The sequence below is a fragment of the Curcuma longa genome, chromosome 9, assembly GCF_044706935.1.
Source record: "Curcuma longa cultivar G26 ecotype Majalengka, Jawa Barat chromosome 9, ITB_CL_G26_1.1, whole genome shotgun sequence".
Classification (NCBI taxonomy): Eukaryota; Viridiplantae; Streptophyta; class Magnoliopsida; order Zingiberales; family Zingiberaceae; genus Curcuma; species Curcuma longa.
This window is the reverse complement of record NC_133869.1, coordinates 11,123,838-11,141,600: the sequence shown is the minus strand read 5'-3', so window position 1 is coordinate 11,141,600 and position 17,763 is coordinate 11,123,838. Positions and strand designations below refer to the sequence as shown.

At 36.2% G+C, this 17,763-nt stretch overlaps 1 protein-coding gene and 1 pseudogene across 1 annotated transcript; both read left to right on the top strand.

Moving 5' to 3' along the window:
- The first annotated feature begins 10,753 nt into the window (after nucleotides 1-10,753).
- On the top strand, nucleotides 10,754-13,775 carry LOC141834703 (stearoyl-[acyl-carrier-protein] 9-desaturase, chloroplastic-like). Its single transcript, XM_074722040.1, has 3 exons — nucleotides 10,754-10,860; nucleotides 12,298-12,805; nucleotides 13,018-13,775. The coding sequence occupies exons 1-3, from the start codon at nucleotides 10,754-10,756 to the stop codon at nucleotides 13,588-13,590; spliced, it is 1,188 nt and encodes a 395-aa protein (XP_074578141.1). The 3' UTR covers nucleotides 13,591-13,775.
- Nucleotides 13,776-14,553: 778 nt separating this feature from the next.
- On the top strand, nucleotides 14,554-17,313 carry LOC141834546 (uncharacterized; annotated as a pseudogene).
- The last annotated feature ends 450 nt before the right edge of the window (nucleotides 17,314-17,763 follow it).

The following is a 17,763-nucleotide window of genomic DNA, read 5'->3' as shown; positions in this document are numbered from 1 at the left end:
CAAAAGAGCTTGGTGGAACAAGTTTAATGTAATCTATTCCCTTCAGTTTATATATGAAATTAATATTGAATATATAATCAATTATTTTTTTCCCATTCTAACGGATGTTCACTTGAGACCCAAATGAAGAATTGAAAATAAAGAGAATTTTTAAGAAAAAAATATGGCAATCACATCTAATATGAATTTAATCATGTAAAGACGAGAGGAAAAATCATCTTGCATCATCGAAGAAAATTAGGTCAGGATCTTCAATTTTTGAGAAACTGAAGAGAACAAAAAGTGGAGTCAACAGAATAAACTCAATCAAGTTTATAATTTTGGAGACTTATCTGCGACATATACGGACTGCTCAATCAATATCGATTAATATACACACAGATTGATTAATTTTTTTTAAACACTAAATTTTTAATCTATTTCATTATTTCTAACCATGATTTTTTAAACTAAGAAAAGGGGAGGGAATCATTAAACTAAGAAAAGATAATTTTTTAAACTAAGAAAATCTTTCACTCACATATTTTTTTTAAAAAAGACAAGACTTGGAGCGGGGACAAAGCTAAAGCAATTAAGGTTTGGATTAATCATGGATCTTAATTTATAATTTAAATTCTATTAGTAGATGTTATTAGTTATGTACTTGCTTTCACTTTATATTATATGTGTTTCTATTATATCTAATCAAGATTATATGTGTTTTATTATATTGTTATTCTAAATTTATTTTAATTTTTCTCATTATAATACAAGAAAAATATGATGAGCTAGAGCTAACACATAGAAGTTTAGGTGTTAGTGATGATAGTGACAGATCTGAGTCATCTGTTGGTAATAATACAAGTATATGACTAGAGGTGAGTGGTGAATAGAAAGTGGGAAGGATATTGAGAATGAGTTCTTTGAGCAAAACTTGTAAAGTTGCTGATACATCTTTCACCCCTCCATCCATAAGGACACAAATACATAACTTGACTGAAAATGTTAGTCATTTGAAGGGGATAATAATGCAAAGGGATCAGAAAATTAGCGATTTGCACCGACAACAAAACTTGATCATGCAACATCTTCAGTTAAGATTCGTTCTAAGTCAGATTTCTCTTGGTTCTGGTGATGATGGTGACGATGATGATTATAGTGGTTGTTTTTCATGAATTTTTTGTGTATGAATGTTATTTGCCTTATAATTAGTTTAACATTTGTTATTTGATTAAAGTTGTGAATTCTTCATCTATATATTTTTGATTAGTACTGTTAATTTATTTCGAATAGGATTGGTGAGGTCAAAGAAGGTGATGGAATTCGGCAATTCATGTCGAAAGAAGTGAGTCTTTACATATTTAGTTTTGTGTTAGTTTATATAATCTTTCTTTTTAAGAATGATACATTTTGTTTCTTTGTTTTCTAATGCAGGAAAAGAAGAAGTATGGAAAGAGAAGGAAATGCCTCTCGAGGAAGAAGACGATGATGATCTCCTTTTGTATCTTTCCTTCATCTTGAGACTGTTTGGTATGAATATTTTCATTTAGATATAATGACTTGTTGAACTTGAAGAATGTTAGATTGGGATGTTGGATATTTTTGGATATGATGACTTGAGTTATTTAAGTTGGCTTGTTTTGTATTTGTATCGTGTGTTGTATAAATATGATGTGATAGAATTATGTATGTATTTAAGTTGAAGTTGTATCGTTAAGTGTTTGAGACCATTTTGTATTTGTTTTGAATATTATGTAAGTTATTGTATTGTATGTATATATCTGTTATAATGTATGAATTCGAATTATGTAAGTTGATATGACATAAACAAGTTTGATTGTATTATTTGTATATACGATAAAATACAGAAATGGAGAGGATCTTTGAAAAAAGTTGAATTTTGCGACAAAAATATTTTTGTCGTAAATATATCATAAATCACTGTATATCGCAAATGACAACGAAACTAAATTCGTCGTCAAATGGTGACGAAAATAGATTTCATTGTTGATTGGTGATGAATTTGGATTCGTCGTCAATTTGCGACAAAATAATTTTTCATCATTAATTTTTGACGATTTTAGTGATGAAAAAAAATATTTTTTACAAAATTTATGATAAAGTTTTATTTTTTGTTGCAAAACTTGACAACGGCTTATTCACGACGATAATTATTTCGTCGTAAATATTTTTGCGACGAATTTATTTATAAATTTCGTCGCAAATTTAATTTGCTATTTTTTTTTGTAGTGTATATCCTCCATCCTCATCCCGATTTATTATATTCATCGTCATCGGTATTTAATTTTCATCTTATCTTCATATTCATCGGAAGATTGAATATCTATCCTCGTTCTCATACCCATAAGAGGATCGAATATTCTCTATATTAATAATTTTCTTCATTCGATCCAACTATCAATTGTTTCTCATTCCATAACTAACTTTGAGTGCCAATCAATATCACTGTGGTTAGAGCTATCAAACGGACTAACCTATAGCGGGCGGGCCAACCCACCAGAAACTCGTCGTATGATAGGGCAAGGTGGCCCGGTCCACCAACATAACGGGTTGAAAAATCTCCAATCCAATCCAACTCAATCCAAGGCAGGTTGCAGGTTGCAGGTTAGGTAGGCCAACCCACTAGTCTATCAAAAAATAAAAAAATTAAAATTTTTAAATTTGAATTATAGTTTAAATGAGTTAAGTTAAAAATTTTAAATTTGGATTGCAATTTGGACGGGTCAAGACTACTAGTTCTTTGAGTTTTCTACTTTAATTTTAAATTTTGAAGAAAAAAATTTCTCAATCTACGAGCCAACTCAAGGAGCATTGATATTTACCCTGGTGGTCGGTGGGAAACTTCCGTGGACCGGGCCGACCACCCCCAAAGATGTGGCTACTGGGATTATCATTTTTTTAAAATATCACTGTAGCATTGATATTTAAAAATTAATATCATATTAAAATTTAAAATATAACATCATTGTAGCATTGATATTTAAAAATTAGAACCATATTAAATTTCAAAAAATAATACTATATATATATATATATATATATATATATATATATATATATCAAATTAAAAAAATTCTTCTATTTCCTCTTTCATTCGGTTCGGATTTAGAGTAAATGGTCATCCATATAGGTTCGGCCATAATTAATTGTCGGCTTACATGTGGTTGGCAACTTTAAGGACTTTTACAAATGAGAGTCGGAAATGATGCCATTGAAGGTTTGCCATTGACGAAATTTGATTTTTTATATATTTTTTTTATTATTTTCGTCAAAAATACCTACCTACATTAAAAGGTGATAGGGCATATATTCTTTAGAGGGAAATGATCAATTAATTGATATCCAAATAAGTGAAACATCTTTGAAAATTGAAAGGGAGAAGAGTTTGAAATTTTCTAGCAAATCCAACATGTCGTACGAGGGCTTTAATGAAAACACATTGCAAACTTTTCCCTTGGAATTTATTGTGTTTTAACAAAATTCCCTTCATTATAATTATTATTCCATAATAAAGTCTCCAATGTTTTTGTGCTTCCCTTTCCATTAATCCAACAATTAAATGGTCATTATATGAAAAAAAACACACTAAGAATAACTATATTATATAATATCAATTATTATTCATCAGGGCGGAGTTATGTTAGTTTAGTAATTTAGTGTAGCCCCGGAGCATAATTGAGTTGGTTATTATGAAACAGAGTTGCTGAAGTGGACAAGGATCGAATCTCGGCGAAGCTGAGACAATGTCCTCCTCCATTGTAGCCAACTGCAGCTTCCGATTTACTTCCTCATAGATGATCGTGGGATCGACTATATGGTGCTGCTGGGTGGCAAATTCTACCTTTTATTGAAGTAATTTAGTGTAGATAATAATATAATATAATTAATGAAGTAAAAAATATAAAATTTTATAATCATACAATACTATAAAATAATTATCTTATAATTATTTTTTAGACTCTTTGTATTTTAAATTATTTGTATAATAATTTCATTATCAACAATTAGAAACATATCTTTCTCTACATACATAATAAGATTATCATTTATTCAATCATCACTTATTCGATTGCGTAATTTATCTTTCATAATTTTCATGACAGAAAACTCTCTCTACAGTCACAGTCGGAACTAGTAGAATTAATGATAAATCAAAAAGTTATAAATCAGTGGATACATCATACTTTTCTTTGACATAACTAACGTATCTGAAAGATCACCAAGGTCTTTCAATTCTTAAAATGCTTGTAGTGTTCGATAAAGCATCTTCTTGGTGGACCTCAGAGAAGGAGGTGTTGCCAAAATCTAAAGACCTTGAAGATAAGTTACAACAAAAGATGGGAGAGCATATAGTTCAACTTCAATCAAATTCAGATGAATCACGAGATCCAAATGACAATGATGTTGAGCAAAGAGTGGCTCAGAGTCCTTGGCGAACCGACATACATCAACAACCAAATGGAAAAGAGAGGCCTAGTGAAATGGAAGAATTAACTCCTCAATCTCAACTCCGAAGGTCAATAAGAACACAAAGGTCAAATCTAAAATATGCAAATGTAGCCATAGTTGAAGAAGCAATAGAACCTGAGACATTTAAAGAAGCATCACAAAGTCCTGAGTGGGTGATAGCAATGAAAGAAGAGATTGATGTGTTGCAGCAAAATCAAACTTGGGATCTCATACCAAAACCAAGAGATGTGAAACTCATTTCTTGCAAATGGGTTTACAAAATAAAGCATTGTCCAAATGGATCAATCGAGAGGTATAAGGCACGATTGGTAGCTCGTGGTTTCTCTCAACAATACGGAATAAACTATGATAAAATATTTAGTCCGATGGTGAAACTTACAACTGTACGAGTCCTACTTACACTTACAACCAACAAAGACTGAAATTTGTGGCAAATTCATATGATCGGGAATGCTTTATTTCATGGATATGAAGAATTTTTTTTTTCATGGAGAATTGGATTGGAAAATTCATATGATCCGACCAATAAGTTTTCAGAACAAACATCATCCTGAATATGTGTGTAAGCTGTGGAAAGCGCTCTCCGAATTGAAACAAACACTCAGGGTGTGATATGGTAAGATTGCTGAATTTCTAACTCAAAGTAGTTATTTAGTAACACCTGCAGATTCTAACCTATTTGTCAAATCAAATGAAGAAAAGCTAGCTATCGTGCTGATATATGTGGATGACTTAGTCATAACCGGTGATGATGAATCAGAAATTCTTTAGACGAAGGAGAATTTATCGGTCCGATTTCAAATGAAAAAACTTGGACAACTCAAGCACTTTCTTGATTTAAAGATTGATCGCACACAAAAAGGAATATTTCTTTGTCAACAGAAATATTCCAAAGACTTGTTGAAAAAGTTTGGAATGCTTGAATGCAAACCAATCTTGACACTTATGGAGTTAAATTTCAGAATGTGTGCACATGAAAGGGAAAAATTTAGAAGATGCAACTATGTATCAACAATTGGTAGGTAGTCTCATCTACTTAACATTAACTCGACCTAATATTTCTTATGCAGTCGGTGTAATAAGTCGGTACATGTAAAATCCAATGAAGCCTCATTTGGAAGCAGTTCGAAAAATACTAAGATATGTGAAGAGCACAATTGATTATGGTCTTTTGTATAAAAGAATTGGAGACTGTGAATTAGTTGGTTACTATGTTGACTATGCAGGAGATCATGATACTAGCAGGTCAACAGCTGGTTATATATTTAAGCTTGATTCTGGAACAACCTCTTAGTGCAGCAAGAGACAACCAACTGTATCATTATCAACCACTAAACCTGAGTATCGAGCAACAACAATGACAACTCAAGAAATCACATGGTTACGTTGATTCAACTAGTGAATAACCTACATCAACTAGTAGATTATACAGTTCCAATGTATTGTAACAATCAATCAGTAATTCATTTAGTGGAAAATCCGATCTTTCATGCAAGAACTAAACATGTTGAAGTGCACTATCATTTTATTAGAGAAAAAGTTTTGCAAAAAGAAATTGAGATGAGAAAAATCAATACAAATGATCATGTTGTAGACTTCTTCACAATAGAAGCGTCAAACGGGTCAACCCACGGCGGAGCGGGCCAACCCATAGCGGGCCCATCAAATGGTGGGGCGGAGCGGGCCGACCCACCAATTAGGCGGGTTACGAAATTTCCAATCCAACCCAATTCAAGGCAGGCCAACCCGCGGACCTATTAAAAAATAAAAAATTTTAAAAATTTTAAATTTTAATTATAATTTAAATGAATTAAGTTGAAATTTTTAAGTTTGAATTATAATTTTCAAGTTTAAATTGTAATTTAAATAGATCAAACCCACATATTCATTAAGTTTTCTACTTTAATTTTAAAATTTAAAATAAATAAATAAACTTTCTCAATCCGCGGGCCAACCCACGCGGGTCGAGGGCCTAGGCGGGCCAACCCATCTGAACCCATCTTAAAATGGGTTGATAAAATTTCAACCCAACCCGCCTAAATTACTTGGCGGGGCGGGCCAACTCGGCGAGCCTAACCCAAATTGACGGCTATAGTTCACAAAAGGCTCGATCGAGCGCCAGCAAATTCAAAAGGTTTCGTGGTCAACTCAGCACAGTACAAAGGGTTGATGTTGAGGGGGAGTGTTGAGGATCAACCCCAATCCATCAATGGATAAAGATAATTTTTCTCATCTTATGGATAGGAATATTTTTCTTACCTAATGGATAAGGATGACGACTTGGTAAGAGATAGAAATAAATATATGTTAGGGAGTGTTTCTCTCATTCAATGGATAAAAATGTGACTTTTCTATGATTAGGATTTATTTTTATTGAATGGTGTAGATTGCATGGTGAGTACTATAAATACTCTTTCTTGCATTTAGTTTTCATTCATAAAAAAATATCAATGTGTGAGTCAAAGTGTGAGTTATTCTTTTTCTTCCTTATGAGTGATCCACAAAAGTGTTGTAGTATCTTTAATGTGGATGTAATACAAATAATTTATTTACTTATTTGATTGTCCAATTCTCTACAATTGAAATTGGTATCATGTAATGACGAAAGCAAATTTGAACATCACATTAAGTTAAGCCAATGGAACACGTATGGATAATGTACTACTAGTTTAATTTATGGATAATTCAACTAATCTCTAGTTCTCAGTTAAGAGTTATTCATTAGTACTCTTGATATTACTCTCATCTCAATCATATTTCTAAACTGCATATAAGAAAATATCTAAAAACATCATAATACATTATCATAATAAACTCAGACAGACTTATCTTCAGAAAATGGAGTTTCTCAAAACCTACGCTGCATCTTTTACTAGTTTAAAAGCATATTCATAATACGCTTCAAACCAAATGCCCTACCCTCCGAGTGGCGACAAGATGGGGGCGGGACGAAGACGGCGACGGCGACGACAAGATGGGGACAACACAGGGAGGCAACGATGGCTCGGACTTTCTCACAGAGGTGTGAGGCGATGATGACGGCAGGGCAGTGACGAGAGGGAGAGGCGACGAGAGAGATCTAGATCGGATGGTTAGGGTTAGGATGGGGGGTTTATGATCGTGAAATCTGCCACGTTGGCAAGAAATTTTAAGTCACGCATGATCACGTAAATTTAATCGCGCATCATATTAATTCTATATATAATTTTAGGGTGGACGATTTTATCTCATATTCCTTCTATCTATCGAATAAATCTAAGAAGTGAGATGACTCTTGATGTGGCGTTAAATTAGTTATTCAAATGTTACATGTATGTACTATGTGAGTTTTAAATCTTAATTGTTTGAGAAAAATACTTTATTTTTTACCATTATATCATATCTGGGATAACCCTACTATGCTATCATGGAGTAAAAATGGATTGAGATGGAATATGACATTGTTTGTTCTAATGATAAATAAAAAAAATGCTCTTAATTTTTACCCTTTTAATTAATATTATTTTAATTTGATCAAAATTATTATAATAGTATTGGAGCAATTGTGACCAAATTGAAATAGTTTTAATCACAATTAGAGTAGTTTTAAGCAATATTAAAGTTTTAGCCTAATTTTTGGATGACAAAATTTCTATACTTTTTAATAGGGATCTTGCTTTTGACAATAACAAAAATAAAGAGAGACCTTTAGAAAAAAAAAGAAACATTAATTAAAATTAAAGTAATTTAGTCCTAGTTATTAATTTTATTCATTTAATTTATTCGCTTTCATCTACCAAAAGCTTTCAATAAATATCATGTGGATGCATTGATTAGCTTAGATGCTAGGTCAAAAAGAAGCATTGAAGGCAACTTTTCCTTAATAGAATTTCACTTGAGGAGGAAGAAGAAATAGTAGTATTGTAGCACCAATTAACACAGACATGTCTTCATTTCTTGTAGGGTTTCAAGATCTAGAAGTTTAGGGTTATTGTGTGGGACTACATTTGGAATTGTGAAATTATGTTTACCGAATTTTGGTACGTTTTCGATCCATTTAAATTAGGGTTGTGTGCTAGTCAAATATAGCTTATGGTGGATGCGAGTATTAAATGAATCTAGATCATAGTGAAGATAGGTGAGTATTGATTGAATTTTGATCACGATGATCAAATTTGTTTCCGAGATTCAAAAGTTTAGGGTTATTGTGCAGGACTACATTTGGAATTGCAAAAATTATGTTGGTTGAATTTTGGTACGAATCCGCCACCCCAACGGCCCCACACGGTCGACTCCACGACCATCTATAAAGAGGTAAATCGAGAAACTACAGTTGGCCACGACGGAGGAGGGCATTATCTCGGCTTTGTCGAGATTCGACCCTTGTCCACTTCAACAACTCTGTTTTATCGTAACCAACTCAACTATGTCCCGGGGACTTAATCAAATATAACTCATAGTAAAGTTGGACGCGAGTATTAAATGAATCTAAATCATAGTGGAGATGGATTCGAGTATTATTTGAATTTTGGTAGAGGATGAATTTTTTATGTTTAAGGGTATTGAAAGTCCTATTCGTAGACCAGTTGGAGTTAGGACATGACCAAATTTAGAGTTATTGATATCTTAATGAGATATTATGAATTCGAGAAGATCGATTAGCATGCCCATCATCAAGTATAGATGGGAGGATTATGACGCACGAGAAACATGAATGGAAGGGGAGAAACCCTACAATAATAATGAATCTTAATTATAAAAAAAGGATAATTTAAGTATAAAATTTATGATAAAAATTAAAAGGGCATTCCTTTTTCATTTATTATCAAAAGAATGTCACATTCCGTCATGGTACATTTTACTTTTCGAAATTATTCTTACTTTTGAATATGTTATAATAGTTACACGTTTGTAACTACTACATAATTATAGCAGCTACGATCAAGTAGCTTCTATAATATAGATATTTCAATTCTGATTAGTACTAATGATATTGTGTTTTAGTTGTTATAATATAGATACTTTATTTTTTATTAACATTGATCAATATTATATTGTACCAACACTTTAAATCTTGTTAATACTAATAACACTATGATGCAGTAATTATATAACTATTATAACATGAGCATTTTATTTCTGATCAACATTAGTCAATATTAGTTAATATTGATCAATATTATATTATAATAATTACAAATCATAATTGATACTTTATTTCTTATCAACATAAATTAATATTGTATTATAGAAATTACGATGTTATAGTTGTTATAAAAATAAAATTGTAATAATTATAAAATCGTAATTACTATAATTACATAGTATAGTTATTATCTCGTAACTATTACAAGCATATTAAAAATAAAAATAATTTAGAATGTACAATGATAGAATGTGACTTTTTTTTATGATAATAAATAAAAGAGGGACGAGTATTTTTTTTCACGATTCCAATAAAAATGACATGATTTTGATTTTTACCCTAAAATTTAAGATGAGATGTTTTAATTATTATGTTTAAATAAAGGAAGTTTTTTAAAAATGTATTCTAAATAAGTCGTTAAGTTTTTGAGTTAAAAAATATAGACAAAAGGAACATTAATAATACAATAATATTCATTTAATAATTTTAAAAAATTAAAAATGATTTTAAAATAAATTATAAAAAAAGTTAATAATCATCCAAATGGTCTCCCTTCCTATTACACATATTGATTTAAGTATGATTAAGGCCGCTATCACAAACTAATCGAACCGTATTAAGCTTAATAACACTCTCCTTCGAGGGCGTCAAATGGACCGGACTGTCCCCGGGGCAATGGTGCAACGGTAAGACATCCGGGTTGTGATCCAAGGATCCACGATTCGATCCTCAGTTACGGCGTATTTACAAGAATTTTCTTCCAAATGGGGAATGCAATCAAAGGATGCTGGGCATCTGGATTGGCCGCCGTATGCGATTTCCGATTTACCCTGGTGGTCGGTGGGAAACTTCCGTGAGACCGGACCGGCCACCCCACGGATTGAATCCATGAGACTGACTGAGATTTATCATTTTTTTTTTATCAAATGGACCGGACCATCCGTAGACCTGCTGCCGAACCCAATATGGCTCGAATTGTGCTCGGTCCGACCGTTGTGCAAACCGGTCGGACCGTGCCAGGCTTAACCGGTCGAACCAAAAGGCTTAACCGTGATGCGGCCGGACCGAGGAGGGCGAAATGGTAATTTTAGGGCACCGCTGGATTCGCGCCTTTAAATTCCCCGCCAAGGCAGAGCACCGGAAGACGAGGTACCAGCGATGGCGTTACAGATGGTGGCCTTCCCCTCCAAGCTCTCCTTCGCCAGGGCCACCGGAAATAACGCTGGCGCTCGCAAGGTCGCCGCGACCTCCTCCGCCGCTCCACAGTGATCTCCCTTTTCTTTCCTTTTTCTTTTCTCCCGTTGCATCTGCTAAGTTTCTCTCTCGCCGGAGTTGGGACTATTTTCCGGCGAGTAGGATGCTGATCTGGGAGTATTTTGTGGAATTTTTTTCCGATGTTTTTAAGTGTATTTGGGGGGAATACGGAAACGACGAGCAGGCGGAGGTTTTTCTCGCCGGCGATTTGGATGCTGTTTTGGGAGTATTTTGTTTCTTTTTGATGTTTTTGAGCTGGATTTGGAGGAAAGATGGAAGCGTTATGTGGTTCCTCCGGCGGAAGTTTCTCTCTCGCCGGCGATGAACCGTGTTCAGGCGATTTGGATGGTTTAATGCTGTTGCTTTTTTATGCTTTTGCACCTCCCACCGGCCGTAAGGTTTTCTGTGGCGGCGTTCAGACTATTTTCCGGCGACTTGGATGTTGTGTCACGTAGTTGCTTTTCTGACGTTTCTGAACTGGAGTTTGCCCTTTCTGCGCACCTTCCGCCGCCGCCAAGTCCGGCGGAAGCTTTTCTCTCGCCGAAGCACGAACTGTTTCCGGCGAACTTCTTGTTTCAGGTTGCTGCTTTTTGATGTTCCTGAGCTGGATTCGGAGGAAAGACGGAAACTTTTAGGGTTTCGTGTGATCATCTTCTTCAACAAGACATTTCGCGGCTCGCGCGATCATCTTCTTCGACTTGGATGTTGTGTCACATAGTTGCTTTTCTGACGTTTCTGAACTAGAGTTAGTCTCCTTTTGCCCTTTCTGCGCACCTTCCGCCGCCGAGTCCGGCGGAAGCTTTTCTCTCGATCATCTTCTTCGACAAGCCATTTCCTGTGATCATCTTCTTCGACTTGGATGTTGTGTCACGTAGTTGCTTTTCTGACGTTTCTGAACTGGAGTTAGTCTCCTTTTGCGCACCTTCCGCCGCCGAGTCCGGCGGAAGCTTTTCTCTCGCCGGCGCCGGGACTGTTTCCGGCGAACTTCTTGTTTCAGGTTGCTGCTTTTTGATGTTCCTGAGCTGGATTAGGGTTTCTTGTGATCATCTCCTTCAATCTTCTTCGACAAGCCATGCCATTCAGAGTTCTCTATGTTCTATCGCTGCTCCAGTTCTTTGCCATTTCAAAGCCGCCAGAGAGGAAAAAAAATAAATTTACAAAATAAAAAAGAAAAAAATAATTCATTTTACTCCCTAAAGTTTGTTGAATTTCAACACTTTTGATCTAATGATTGTCTACCATCTAGACGAAGTTATATAATTATTATTCGAGATAATAATTATTTGATTCATAAAATTAACAAGTTTATCTTAAATCCTAAATATTAAATTTTAAAAGATAAATTTAGGATGATTATGTAGAAATAATACATGACCATATGTAATATTTCAAACTTTGTTGGACGTATATGTAATATTTTATTTATTTATTTATTTATTTGTGTGTAGTGTTGAAGCTCCTGAAAAGCACAAGATTCCTCCGCCGCCTCGCCACAAGCACCGGGAAGTGACGCACACGCTCCCGCCGCAAAAGCTCGAGATCATCAAATCCCTAGAAAATTGGGCGGAATCGAACCTCCTGCCTCGCCTGAAGCCCGTCGAGCAGTGCTGGCAGCCGACGGACCTGCTCCCCGACCCAACCTCCGAGAGCTTCCACGAGGAGGTGGGGGAGCTCCGCCGCCGCTCCCGGGAGCTCTCGGACGACTACCTCGTCTGCCTCGTCGGCGACATGATCACGGAGGAGGCGCTGCCGACGTACCAGACCTTCCTGAACAACCTCGACGGCATCCGCGACGAGACGGGCGCGAGCCTCACGCCGTGGGCCGTCTGGACCAGGGCCTGGACGGCGGAGGAGAACCGCCACGGCGATCTGCTCAACAAGTACCTCTACCTCACCGGCCGCGTCGACATGAAGAAGATCGAGAAGACGATTCAGTACCTGATGCGCGCAGGAATGGTACGGTCTCTCTCCTATCGATGCTTGCTTGCCCCCGATCGAGTGATTTTGATCCAACATTCCGCCCAATTTTTGGATCGTGATCCCCAAAGAAAGATTTTGATCAAAATCCCTCAATGGAATGATTTTGATTTGGTATTTTATCGACGATCTGCCCCAATTATGATCGGAAGGAAGATTTTGATTTGGAGGACTCCGGCCAAAATTTGCAGGATTTCCGGACGGAGAACAACCCGTACAGCGGCTTCATCTACACGTCGTTCCAGGAGCGGGCGACGTCGATCTCCCACGGCAACACCGCGCGGCTGGCGAAGGCGCACGGCGACGCCGAGCTGGCGCGCATCTGCGGCACCATCGCGGCGGAGGAGAAGCGGCACGAGGCGGCGTACGCCATGATCGTAGAGAAGCTCTTCGAGGTGGACCCCGACGGAACCGTCCTCGCCTTCGCCGACCGGATGAGGAAGAAGGTCTCGATGCCCGCGTGCCTCATGTTCGACGGCCAAGACGGCGACCTCTTCTCCCACTTCTCCGCCGTCGCGCAGCGCGTGGGTGTCTACACCGCCAAGGACTACGCCGACATTCTCGAGTTCCTCCTTCGTCGGTGGAAGGTGGAGGAGCTGCAGGGGCTGTCGCCGGAGGGAAGGGCAGCGCAGGAGTTCCTGTGCGGCCTGGCCCCGAAGATCAGGAGGGTCGACGAGAGGGCGCAGGCCAAGGCCAAAGACAAAGCGGCGCCGGCGCCCACCATGGCCTTCAGCTGGATCTTTGACAGGGAAGTCCAGCTCTAATCCTTCTTTCATCACCATTATCGAAAAGAACCCTGTTAATTATCCATATTATAAGTAAACCACCTCTCTTTTAAAAATTATTTAATTTGATAAAATCGAATCTGAAAAGGGTATTTTAATAATTAAACTATAAGTGGAGCACGTTTTAATAAATTTCAAGACTGTTCTGCACGATTAATTGGGCACGGGGGAGGATGTAATTTAATGCATGTGTGATGGTAATTTCTTGTACTTTCTGTACTTTATTGTAACTATTCATCAGTGCATCAACACAGCATGTCAGAATTAATTAATAACAAAAAATCTTAGGACTTTTGTGGAATAGTACAAGGTTTAAATTTCCTAAAAAATTACAACTAGTTTTGTAAAATTTTCAAATAACTATCCTTTTGTTTTAATTTGCATTGCTTGACAACTTACCTCTTTTCTTCAATAAAAAATGAAATTCGTCATCGTCACTGACTTTACATGATCGATCATATATTAGAAGTTAAATCGAAAAATTACAATTAACTACTACAATGAGGAGGATATTATTTTGATTTCATCGAGATTTGACTTTTGCTGACAATTTATCTTCCGTAAAAAAAGGTGAAATCTGTCATTTTAACCGTTCCACATAGTTAATCTCAGAAGATAATCGATTTATCTTTTGCCTATAACATAAAAAATTAAAGATGTGTCTCTTAGAAATTTTCCCATGAAGAAAATTAAAAATTATATTAATTTCAAAAAAACCAATAAATAGAATTTTAATTTCTTTTTATTTAATATGATTTATTTTTCATAAAAATATCATACTCTTATTATTGTAAAAATTCTAACTGATTTTCCTTAAAAAAAATAAACAAATTTATTTTTATCGACTATAAATACTGCGTTGTAGACTTTCCTTTGCTCTTCTTCTCGGATCTCCGCTCACATTTAAAACCCTTGCTCGTCGGGATCACGGCGGAGCTTCGAATGTACGCCGATCTGGTCTCCGCAGGAAGAAAGAGGTCTATCAAGGAACGCCTCGATGGTGGTTCGGCGGAGGAGTCCCGCCGGATCATGTTTCCGAACGCCAAAAGGTAAATTAATTCTTTTGGTCCTTGAATCCTTGTTCTCCTTTTGCTATCACCGTTGCTTTGAGATCATATCCTTTCGATGTTAAACTCATCGGCCCCTGTGGGTACGCGAATCTCTTGTTTTGGTTTCGAAAGTTCGTTCTTTCTCTTTGAGAAAGTGGAGTGCTTTTGTGTCGTGATTGAGAGAATGTGGTGCTTACGTTGTTTTCTTAGATTTTCTAATCTGTTGGGTAGGCAGTTGGTCTTCTGCTTGTGCAAGTCCCAATCCAAAACGATCATGAACCTATTCAATTGTGCTTTTTGAAAGCGAGGTTATTTCACGAGGCCATAGGAATTTCTTCCACTGTATGAACTCATCGTTTAGAATTTATTCCACTGTTAGCTCTAGCAGATTGACATCATGATTTGTGTTCGAGCATTGGAAATTCTGAATATGTTTGGATTTACTTCTTTTGAGTTGTTTAGCCCCGCCCAACTACTCGTTCCGCTGCCTATATGCTCTTGCTTCCGACAAAAATGCTTCAATTGCAGATGTGAAATAGCTTACGCAGGAGAGAATGATGAGATTTACCCTTCAGCTTCATCATAAAGATTCAAAGGCTTCGGATTTTGCTTTAAATCATGGATTATAGGTTCATAGCATTATATCCCTTAGTATAAAGAATTTGTGGGTCTCGTCTTCTATACAGCTAAATCACTATACATCATTCTCGTACATAGGGGAGTTAGAATCTTTCATCTGAACTCTGGAATTACTAATTTCTACTGAAGTTATGAAAAACAGATCATGGAAGCCAATCACATAACAATTATTCTTGTACGATAACACAAGGAGAACACAGAACACCTTTTTGTAAAGTTGCTGTGTGGTCCATCAGGAAGGGGAACAAATTTTCCAACTATGTAACTTGCCATACAATTCACTCATGATCAACTACTGAGGAATTATGATCCTTCCAAATTCACTCTCAGATGTTTGTGTGGAACAAGTCAACATGTGTATATTAAAAGTTATGCTGGGTTTTCTTGGTTCGTAGTTCCATAACATAGACTACATTGTTAGATCATTCACATGTGGTGGTTGTATTTGGTTGCAGGCTTGCAGCCTTGTATAACAATAGATTAGCTTTTCGTTTCTCATTTTTATTTTTGTTATTCCTTTATTCTTTTATACTAAAGCAATTCCTTTAAGTCTTTAGAACAAGAACTTACAATAATCCCTCAAAATATTTAGGCACATAAATCTTGCAATCCTTCATAGCTAGCTTTCTTTCTAGCGTGGTTTATATTGCTTAGTAAGTTCATAATGGCAACTTCATAGGAAGTGTCTTAAAATTGGAATAGCACATGATGTTGAACTACAAGTAATTGAATCGTCTATGGTTATCACTTATCGATATGCACGATTCTAACTAGAAGCCTACTTATCTTTTATGCAAAATTGCAAACTAAAACTTCAGCTTTTCCATTCTTCTGCTGATATTTGTGGTTTTTCATGCAGGCAATGCCGGAGTGAATGGACATTGAGAAATGATTCCTTTTAAGGATAATAAACCTGCAATTTCATGTATAATATATTGAAGGCCTAAATTTATGATTAGATAACAGTTCTTTTATTGGTTTGTTATCACACTTACATTGACTTTGTATCTATTTAAATGCAGATAAACTCCATGCTGAAGACCTTCAGCATGAGCTTCAAGAAAAGGTCTGCAGCAGCAGACAGTTTCAAGATCATACCTTCCATGGAAATGATACCTGGAAGTGGAACTACGCATCAACAATCTGTCAAATCTGAGAAGTTAACTGCAGCTCTTCATCAACAGCCAATTGAAAGTGAGAAATTACCTGGATATAAGCTCCAACTGGCTGTGAGCAGCAATTTACTCAAATTTAAGGCAGCAGCTAGACCTCCACTGAATCCTGTCCCAGTCTCATCGAACAAAACCTCACAGAAAAGGTAGATCTTCCTTGTTCAATTAAGCATTCCACTGGCAATTCTTTTTTCCTTTGGTGAAAATTGCTCACTTGTATCCTATGTTGCATTAATTTGCGATAACTAACAATTGTTGTCCTTTTTCAGTCAATGTTTGTTTCTTGGACTTGTGCTTGATTTATAACATTTTCATGGCAACTCAAACTATAAACCGATATTCTCTGCAACCATGGGTATTTTTTTTCTCAGCTATCTTGCATACCACTCTTTCATTCCCAATCTTCATGGAACTTTTGCACCTTTCCTAAGTTTGCCTAAAGAAAACAACCTGTGTGTTCTTATCGAGCAATTACCTGTCACTAGTCATGCACTTGCGTGCTGTTCATGATGAATTTTTGAATCTGATTCTTCATCTTATTCTCCAATTAATATTAAATAGCTTTCATGTTTCTCTTTGCAGATGGAACTTTCAGTTGACAGGTTCCTGCAGTTGTTAGATCTAGAGAAATATTCCATAACATTCAAGGTAGAAGAGGTAGGCATCCTAAATATCTAACTTTTGTTCCTCAGGAATGAACGATATTTCGTTAACTCGCGCAGATTGTTTCTTAAACACTGCTTATACAGGTCGATATGGCAGCTCTTAAACACATGACAGAGGAGGATTTAAAGATAATAGGCCTTCCTATGATAATCCTTTCATTTCCAGTGTTCTCATGAATCACTTGTTACAGGATTTTTTTTTTTCCTTTCGAATAGACGATTAAATAAAAGAAAATAGACTGAAATTGTGTGATATTAACTATATATTTTTGTAAAAAAATAAGATTGTTTTATAACTCATTCATGTGTGCACTTGCAGGGTCCTAGGAACAAGAACTGTTGGCTCTCGGACCCAATACACGGTCGGTCATCTCAATTGGGATAAGATGTTCTTGTGTTCTTATGAAGCCTCAAATTGATCTTCCTGACTGTTGTACATGGACATACTGATGATTTCGACTCAGGATGAGTCGATTGTGTTCGACCTCTGCTCATTGCTAGCATCCCTCCCTCGGCCGCAGCTCTCTGCCGACTGATCCTTGCCGTTCCGAAATCGAAAACCTTTACAGCAATGTACTTGTACTTGTATCTTGACTTGCTAACACTTAAATTGTCTCATGATTCAAG